Source organism: Sinocyclocheilus rhinocerous, unplaced genomic scaffold, assembly GCF_001515625.1.
Source record: "Sinocyclocheilus rhinocerous isolate Xijiao unplaced genomic scaffold, SAMN03320098_v1.1 scaffold249, whole genome shotgun sequence".
Lineage (NCBI taxonomy): Eukaryota > Metazoa > Chordata > Actinopteri > Cypriniformes > Cyprinidae > Sinocyclocheilus > Sinocyclocheilus rhinocerous.
The window spans coordinates 40,404-50,574 of record NW_015666483.1 but is presented as its reverse complement, the minus strand read 5'-3'; the positions used below and the strand labels follow the sequence as shown (position 1 = coordinate 50,574).

Sequence of the window (10,171 nt, the reverse complement as noted above, 5' to 3'; positions counted from 1 at the left end):
CACCTATCCTAGCAGGATTGTCCTCTCGTCAGCTCTTCTCGTGCCGTTGCTATGCGACAGAGCGCTAATCGGGAACCTCTGGTGTCGCAATTAGGAAATCCTGCGAAGGCGGAGCGCCCTTCGTGCACTTCGGAGGACTGGCCTTCGAAGTGTGCACACTCAAGTTTGGGACAGCTATAGACTTCTGGAACAGAGCTTTAGACCTCTTTACTTGTGCTGTATATTAATGAAGGCTAATGCGGTTTAAAGTTAAATAGTATTGGTACACTGCCTGCTTTTGTATTTATTGTCAATACAACATTATCTTTTCAAGAAACTCATTTCCCTCTCTATTTAAATGTTTGTATAATAGTCACAGCCTTTCTCAAAGATGGCTTGTGAAGATAAATGGGGCTCTTGATAAAGACAGATACTGCTGCTGGTAAGTTGACTTGAGTTTTCAGGATGCAGAGTTTCTTAAAGAAACCATCAGACCTTAAATGTTTTATAAATTAATTTGTGTTTTTATATTAATCATGTGGTTCTCATGGGAGAATAAAATTGCCGTAAGGGGATTTTCAGAAGAACTACCAGACAATGGAAGCTCTGATAACAGTCTTAACATTTTTCTTTTCCACAAAACATACAACAGTAATTCAAAGTTCACAAAGTCCAGATCTTTTAAAATAAATGTGCCACCGAGCTTTCAACATTCGTCCTTTCAAACAAGGACATACATAAGTGCTCATTTGTGTTTATTTGTCTCCTTATCTTAAGTACAACGTTTTGGTGGCTGCACACTAGAATAATATTTCCTCTTCTCAAGGCTACTGTTGCAATAAAGGGCTAATTGCAACTCAGTAAGGAATAATGATGTTGTCACGGGTATGCTTCACATATGTAAAGCGCATGATGAAGATGATTTCAATCCACAGTCTTTTATAAATCCACAGGAAAATCAACAGAGTAAAACCAAACAGCTACATACAAGTCCACATACACATGATCTAACATAACATTAATAACCAGAAACTCTAAGAACTCAAAAGGGCAGACATACAAAACACAAGAAATAGACTAATGACAATTAACTGAACACTGATTAACTGAATAAGGCAATCAAGGCAAAACTAGGTCAAATTAACTAACTAGGCAGGAGAACAGAAACAGAAGAAAACACAAAAGTACCTATGGTGTGACATATCACCCCCCTCCCGGAAGGCACGACCTCACGCCACTGAAACAAAGGGTGGGACAGAGGGGCCCTAGGAGGAGGACAAAGGAGTGGAAGTGGGATGGTAACGAAGCTGGAGGAGTGGAGTCCCAGGACGGCAGATGGTCAACGACTGACCAAGGCCAGAGGGACGAGGGAGACCGGCGGAGCTGGTGTGCTGCCCATACACACCAAATAGCAACTCCCATCACAGGGAGCACAGCAGATAGGCGAACGACCTCCATGGTCATGACGGGACAGACAGATGATTCTAGACAGGTTAAGAGTTCAGGACAGAGAGGGACTTTCCTCCGTGCCCTCGCGCTCCACTGTCTCATCCACCGTCACGTGCAGTGTAGCCGGCTCACGCACCTGGTCAGATGTTGACTGACTCCATTCAGGCTCTGGCTCCGGGGCGATCCTCAGCTCTGTCGCTCTTTCACGTGATGGCGGTTGCGGTGGGCTCTGGCTGTTGCTCCGTGCAGCGAGGTGGTGTTTGACTGGGCTCTGGGAGTGGGACTGGCGAGCTCATCCTCGAATCCGATGGTGAATGGTGATCCGTTTCTCACCAGTACCCACTCCACAAAGGCGGTGAAACTCTCCCGAAGACCATCTTCGGACGACTGCGCTCTACAAGAGGTGTTGAGTCTCGCGTTGTAGAATGAGCAGAGTGCATCGTCCGGGAGGTTGGTGTGATTAGCCACTTCCAGAAACAGTCTGGTATGGTCCTCGAGAGATCGCTCCCCCTACTCTAGCAGGAGAAGGAAGAACGTTGGGTTGTCCATGAAATAAAAAGAAAAACTTTCAAAAATGAGAAAATAAAACATTTGGACAAACGCCACTTAACTCTTTGTGGCCGGTTATTCTGTCACGGGTATGATTCGCATATACAAAGTGCATGACAAAGAAGAAGATTTCAATCCACAGTCTTTAATAAATCCACAGGAAAATCAACAGAGTAAATCCAAACAGCAAAGCAAGTCCACATACACATGATCTAACATAACATTAATGACCAGCAACTCTGAGAACTCAAAGGGCAGACTTTATACAAAATGCAAGAAAGGGACTAATGACATAATTAACTGAACACAGGTGAATTGAATAAGGCAATCAAGGCAAAACTAGGTCAAATGAGCCAAGGCAGGAGAACAGAAACAGAAGAAAGCACAAAAGTTCCTATAGTGTGACTGTTGTGATGCACTTCAAAAGAACATATAAATATATTGAGAAATGAAGAAAATGAGACATATATTTAAAACTGCACAAACTGAGAACTTCAAAAAGTAGCTCAACAAAAATAGCATCATTATTTACTGTTTCAAATCAGTATGCAGTTTTTTTTCTGTCCTCAAATATATAATCTTTGCAATAGCTATTTCAATATATTGGCAGTTCTTAGTGACTATTACTAGCCTTTCAAGTCCCAAAAAGTATTGAGCAATTTCACAGTCTTGGCCGTGAGATATGGCTGTATAACGGCACGGCTATGATTCGGCCAAATGCAATCACAGCAGGCCAAAATACAGCCATCTCATGGTGACAAGTGTTATATTGTGTTTATACAACAGTTCAATGGCACAAGTGTGTGACATAAGACACAACATATATAAGAAACAATAAGAGATTGTCTTTAAAAACCCTCTTCTGTGCAGAACTACTTCCTTCCACCACGGATTCAAACCTTAGTTTGACAGTTTAACAGCTGAGCCCAAGCCTCTGTTACTAATTCGAAAATGTTACTTTAGAACTAGTAACGAGTAAAAGCTTATTGTATTACTACGCAATGTACACTGATCAAAAAATTAAAGGAACACATTGAAAACACATCAGATCTCAATGGGGAAAATATCATGGAGATCTGGATATCTATACTGATATGGACTGGGTAATGTGTTAAGGAACAAAAGGATGCCACATTGTTTGATGGAAATTAAAATTATCAACCTACAGCGGGCTGAATTCAAAGACACCCGGAATATCAAAGTGAAAAAAATGATGCAGCAGGCTAGTCCATTTTGCTGAAATTTAATTGCAGCAACTCAAAATGGTACTCAGCAGTTTGTATGGCCCCCACATGCTTGTATGCATGCCTGACAACGTCGGGGCATGTTCCTAATGAGACGACGGATGGTGTCCTGGGGTATTTCCTCATATATCTGGACCAGGGCATCACTGAGCTCCTGGACAGTCTGAGGTGCAAACTGACAGCATCGGATGGACCCAAATAAAATGTCCCAGACATTATCTATTGGATTTAGGTCAGGCGAGCGTGGGGGCCATTCAATGGTATCAATTCCTTCATCCTCCAAGAACTGCCTGTATACTCTCACCACATGAGGCCACGCATGGTCATGCACCAGGAGTAACCCAGGACCCACTGCACCAGAGTAGGGTCTGACAATGGGTCCAAGGATTTCATCCCGATACCTAATGGCAGTCAGGGTGCCGTTGTCTAGCCTGTAGAGGTCTGTGCATCCCTCTTTCACAGATATGCCTCCCCAGACCATCACTGTCCCACCACCAAACCGGTCATGTTTAACAATGTTACAGGCAGCATAACATTCTCCACTGCCTCTCCGTGTAGCCCGTGACATCAGAGGCTGGAACCCAGAACTATAAGAACATTTTTATAAATTTTGCAAAATTATACATGCATGCAATGCTATTTTCACATTTATCATATTGTGTCACATCACGGTCACAAGTCTCTCCAAATAAATTAAAGCCTATTATTTCAATATAGGTAATGCTTTTAACAGAGGACTTAAACAATGGTTAAAAACCAAACAACAGTGCTCACATGAATAGTTCTTCATACCAAATTATTATTGCGATATTGTCTGATTATGTTGTCTTTGCTTTATAGCTTATGTATTTTGAATATTTTGAATGTATTGTTCCTTCTTTTTTGTAATTTTATGGTATATTTTTTTCTTTTTCCCTTTTTTTTATTTTTATTAGTATTGTTATTATTACTTTTATTGTTAACATTTTTATTATTAGTTTTATTTTATTAATTTTTTTTTTTTTTTTGCTTTCTGAAAAGCCTCCCGTGGACTGGGGTTGAAAATTAGCATGTGTGCTAAAACACTTAAGCAAGTGCATATGGTTTGTCCAATGTAACTGTGATGTCCATGTTAAATAAAAATTTAATAATAATAATAAGTGGGCACCTGCAGAACATGTCACCAAATTTTGTTGTCTTCAGGAGCCGCCTGTTTGTTCTGAGTGTGTGAAACATTATGCCGGTGAGTCGAGCAGCGCGTTAGGGAATGTGTGCCTCTGTATTTGGAGTCTAACCCTTGAGGGCATATTCTGACTTTTGCGTTTTTGTCTCAGCGAGCATGTGCATTAAGTTCTATGTGCTCATTGTGATGAGTCACAGTGTTAAGGCTCCGCTGGCGCTTGCTCCTATTCCTGAGGGATGCAGGAAAAAGCGCTTGTGCCTTGTGCCGTTGCTGCAGCACGGGATCCGCATACCCTCTATAATTGGGTTGCCTGATGCCATGGATAGTTTGTGTTGCTCGATAGTTGATGTTGCAATGATGATGAAGTGTGAGCACCGAGTTGTTTTTAGCTCCAAGCTTGCGAGATTGCAGGTGGAGCTACAGTATATTTAGCTCGGCTGTGCCTCTCTAATATGCATATTATTTGTGTGTGGAGAGTCTCACTGAGCATGGATATATTAGATGCTCTCTGGAGAGTTACTTGTGAGCGTTCTCTCCCAGGGTGATTTAGTGACCTAGATTGGTTTGGGGGTGTCCCCTGAAACAGCTGTTGTGCCGAGCCTCACTCAGTTTTCTGTTGCCAATGCTTGAGAGCGTTAGTGGCCTTGATGCTCATGATATTGCATCTTTAGGTAGACTGGCCTTCCTGGCTCCTTTGACATATCCGTCAAGGCGGTGGTCTATGAGCTCAGGAAGCTCAGTCAGCGACATTCAGGAGGTTCATTTTTAGCTGGTTTAGGTCATTTTTACCTCTGAGGGGTCTGGTCCATCATAATCGGAGGATCATAGACCGGGCTAGTGAGCCAGTACTCTCCTGCTCCTACCCCCTCCAGGAGTCGAGCACAGAAGATGATACCTTGCTCCCCCTCCAGAGTAGTGTTTTCAAAATTACCGACTGTGATACCAGTCGGTACTGAAATTTTAAAAACATCCATTTCCCGCTAACACTTAAGCACTGTTGAGCGGATTCTTAAACAGTGCTGATTGGCCATTGTGTTCATATGCCCAACAGATATCACTGTGATTGCCACACAGAAGCACACGGGAGTGTTTCAAGGCCGCATCTATCAGCAGATCTGTCTATGTGCAGATATATTAGGGATCTGCTGATAGACACGGCTTTGAAATGCTCCTGTGTGTTTCTGTGTGAGCACTCAGTGAAGAGTGTTAAGTGAAGATCATTGCAGCCAATCACAGTCATATCTGTTGAGCGTGAACACAATGGCCAGTCAGCGCTGTTTAAGAATCCATTCAACAGCACTCAAATGTTAGTGGGAAATGGACATTTTTAAAATTTCAGTACAGACTGGTATCTTGGTCGGTACTTTTGACAACATTACTCAGCCAAAGCTATTTGCTCTGGAACAAATAATAGATTAATGAGACCAAAGACTACCCATTAGATTTACCCAAAACGAATTATATCTCTTGTTTAACCACTAGAGACATCAGAGCCAGGGGCAAATCCTAGAAGATCTCGCGGAGGTGAGGCTGCTCTCGGCAGGTTCATGAGTGCTGAACAGCCGCTGACGCCTTACATTTACATTTAGTCATTTAGCAAACACTTTCATCCAAAAGCGACTTACAAATGAGGACAATAGAATCGAGGTTCACCAGATTAAAAAGAAAACATTTTACTACACATTCATAATACAATACACAAGACAAAAAAAAAACCAATCCCCAAGTATAAAGAAAGTTTGTACCTTCCCCACCAACCAGTATAAACACAAATTCTTACAAAAAAAAGGGAAAGCAACAAGGCTAAAGCTTACCTTAGAGGTGGCAAACTAGCTGAAATAAACAGTGCTCTCAACCAAACATGTGTGCACAGCAAACAATAGGAAGAGGTGCTCAAACCCTGCTGCTCCAAACTCACAACTGTGTGCTTCACCCAGGTGCTGCGGAAGACTGCAAAAACAAAACAATAATCAGAAACACCCCAAACAACATATTGCCAAACAATTATCGCATCATCCATACTCCGATCCGCAGCTACACCAGCATAGGATGTTAGGATGTCTTCATAAATATTGTTTCACTATTTATACACACAAAAACACACAAAACACACAAAAGAAACACTTCAGACTAATAATTCAAAACGAAAATCAACATAACAATACAACAGCCTGCATACCTAAAACTTCCAACGAGCGTTTGACGCAGCTCACCGAGGACTTAACAGGCACGTCTGCAACAACATATTGCCGATATAAAAACAAGAACGAGCATTACTATAATAGACTAAAACACACAATACACGCGTAATCAACCATCACCTACTTCAACTACTGTGACACTGAAGACCGGAAGAGGGGCGGGTACGACAGAGGCTACGTTCTAATGCTTCCTACCCAGACATTTAAATACTCTGACATTAATTATCCTCATTACTCACTCTCATAAAGGGACACCACCCGAAGAAGGGAAGCCCATCCCACACTGCCACAATCTACCCCCCACCTTCTTATCGTCGCCCCGACAGGGCCTAAACAAAACTGAAACTGCTGATACGCAACAGAGTGCCAATGATCTTGAATTTTATGACGGCCTTTTACTCCAAAATTTCGCAGATACACACGCTGGCCTTCATATAACGGACCTTCCTTCACCCTCTGATCGTGATAGTCCTTGCGACGAGAGGCAGCACTACTCAGTCTCTCTCTAGCCCCTTCAAATGCCACCTGAAGTCGGGCCTGGTGCTCTCGAATCCAGTCATGGACAGTGCCAGCCTCAGACTCCTGCACCCTGCCCAACAAAAAGTCTATTGGTAACTGGGGATCTTGGCCGAACATAAGAAAGTGTGGAGACTCGCCAGTTGACTGATGTGGAGTGGTATTATAACAAAAAACTAACTGTGGAAGGCAGGACGCCCAGTCTCTCTTTCTCGAAACAGGTAAGGTACGCAGCAAATTATGCATAGTCCTGTTGAAACGTTCACATTGTCCATTACCAGCTGGATGGTAAGGAGTAGTATGTGTCCGCGTAACTCCGTACAGCTGGCACAATTGCTGGATAAGACTGCTCTCAAAACTGCGACCCTGATCAGAGTGGAGATGACCAGGCACCCCAAATTTGCAAAACTACTCTGACACAAGGACCCGGGCCACGGTAGAGGCCCTCTGATCCCGGGTAGGTATGGCCAATGTAAATTTACTAAAAATGTCAGTCATAACCAGCACATTTTCCAAGCCATGATGGGTAGGTTCCAGAATTGTAAAATCCAGGGCTAGAATCTCGTTGAGTCGTGAGGCTAACAGATGCCCCATAAAACTAGGGACAGCAAAGTTAGTATCCTTAGCCACTTGACACCTCTCACACTCTTGACACCATCGCTTCACCTCAGCAGTCATTCCAGGCCAAAAATAACGCTGGCGGACCAGTTCAGTCGTCTGCTCTACCCCCTGATGTCCATGATCTTGATGTAACTGAGTGAGTACGTCCTGCTTCAAAGAGGCTGGTAGAACTACTTGAAAGACCTCCTCACCACCATTAGGTCGAAGAGTCCGACGATGCAATATGCCATTCCTCTCCACCAGACGATCCCAATGCTGCAACAGAGCCAAAACCGAGGTGGATAACGCTCGACGCGCCGACGAACTAGGGCGCCTCTTCTGCCTCAGAAGGGTTAAAACAGCTCGAATATCAGGATCAGCCCACTGCAGAGAACACATATCAGAAGCAGAATGATAAGGTAAAACAAAAATGGCAGCTTGAGTGATGTGAGGCTGCTGTTGTAAAGCCACAGCCTGCTGCAACGGCTCTGTAACAGGAGAGGTAGTAACAGCTGTTAAATACTGCCGAGACAAAGCATCAGCGTTCTTGTTATTTCGGCCAGATCGATATCGAATTTCATAATCAAAGCATGCAAGCTGGGCCGCCCATCGCTGCTCGGTTGCTCCCAACTTGGCAGAGGCGAGGTGGCTTAAAGGATTGTTATCAGTGTAGATTATACACTTATGCCCCAAGAGGTACTCACGAAATTTTTCGGTAACTGCCCATTTCAGAGCCAAGAACTCTAGCTTCATTGAGCTGTAATTTATCATGTTACGTTCTGGTGGGCGGAGGCCGCGGCTCGCATATGCTATCGGCCGGACCCTACCTTCTTGTTCCTGTGACAGTATTGCCCCCAAGCCACAATGGCTGGCGTCTACCTCTAAAATAAAAGGCAACGCAAAATTGGCATAGGCCAGGACTGGGGTGGAGGTAAGTTTAGCTTTCAGTCTTTCAAAGCTCTGTTCACAGGCTTCTGTCCAGGCCGCCGCAAAGTCCCGTACAGTCCCTTTTCGAGACTTTGTACCAGCTAACTCAGCCACTAGCGTATGTAGGGGTGCTTCCAGTTTAGCAAAACCCTCTACAAAATGATGATAATAGCTGGTAAAACCCAGAAACGATCGCAGCTCGGACACATGGCTTGGACGTTGCCACTTGGTCACCGCCTCGATCTTCTTTGGATCAGTGGAGACACCAGCGCTGGAAATCACGTGTCCCAAATAACCAACCTCCTGCTTAAGGAAGGCACATTTCTCCAACTTGGCTTTAAGTCCTTCCTGCTCCAATCGGCTTAGCACCCCCTCTAATCGCTCGAGATGCTGTGAAATGGTAGAATAAAAAAACACCACATCATCAAGATAGAGCAAGAGAGACTGACAATGCTGTTTCCCAAACAAATGTTGCATAAGATGCTGGAAGGTGCTTGGGGCATTGCAGAGGCCAAATGGTATACGGTTAAACTCAAATAATTCAAAAGGAGTACAAAAAGCGGTCTTGGCTTTATCCTTTTCAGCAACCGGAACTTGATTGTAGCCACTGGCTAAGTCAAGAGTAGAAAACCAGCAGGCCCCAGAGAGTGCATCCAAAGACTCTTCAATACGAGGTAGTGGGAAAGCGTCTTTACGAGTCTTCTGGTTTAACTGGCGGTAGTCCACACAAAGACGAGGACTACCATCCTTTTTTCGCACCAATACAATGGGGGAAGCATAGGGACTGCAGCTCTCCCTAATGACCTGTGCCTCAAGCAACTGATCGATATGGGCCTTAACAACCTCATACTCAGATGGCGGCAGACGCCGGTAATGTTGCCTAACAGGAACTTCGTCTAACATAGGGATTTCATGTGATATAGGACTTGTACAGCCTAAATCACCCTCATGGGCAGAGAACACCGACTGATACTTATGCAACAACATCCTAACCTGTTGGCTATCCTCACTATTAATACTGGATAAGTCAAGAGCATCAATTTGACTCAAAATTGGATTAGGGGAGGTACCAGCAGCTTCAATAGCCCTCAACTCAGCTACACCCTTCGGTAGAGTAACCACATCCACACTACATAGATAACCTAGCTGTGTGCGAGCATAGAGCACAATGTCAATGGTACCAACATTTACTACAGGAATATAAACTGTACCCCGAAACACCCTAACTAAAGCAGGGGAAGCTAACAAACCTCCAGGTAGGCCAGAGTCAAGAGGCTCAAATAAAGCAAAACCACCCGAAAACTGGTCCGAACAAGTTGCAGCAACAAACTTAGTCACACCCCATGGGATACGCTGAACCCTCCCTTGACATAATTTAACACTACTCTTCAAGTCAGGTGGAGGACTACCATCCGCCTGATGATATTGCTGAAGGGCTTGAAACACAGGACCAGGTGCCTGGGACACGGTTGGCAACTCAAATAAAGCAGGCCCATGTTGACAAAACAGAAGCTCATAGCATTTGCTAATGATATTCATCCCAA

General features: G+C 44.0%; 1 protein-coding gene across 1 annotated transcript in view; it reads right to left on the bottom strand.

Annotated features, from left to right (window-relative positions):
* Positions 1-1,614: 1,614 nt before the first annotated feature.
* The window catches only part of LOC107732307 (uncharacterized), a 16,109-nt gene continuing 7,552 nt past the window's right edge, over positions 1,615-10,171 (bottom strand). Inside the window, 6 exon segments of the mRNA XM_016543592.1 lie at positions 1,615-1,938; positions 3,526-3,808; positions 5,173-5,335; positions 6,283-6,333; positions 6,920-7,466; positions 8,295-9,756. Of these exon segments, the coding sequence (XP_016399078.1) occupies positions 1,615-1,938; positions 3,526-3,808; positions 5,173-5,335; positions 6,283-6,333; positions 6,920-7,466; positions 8,295-9,756 (2,830 nt within the window).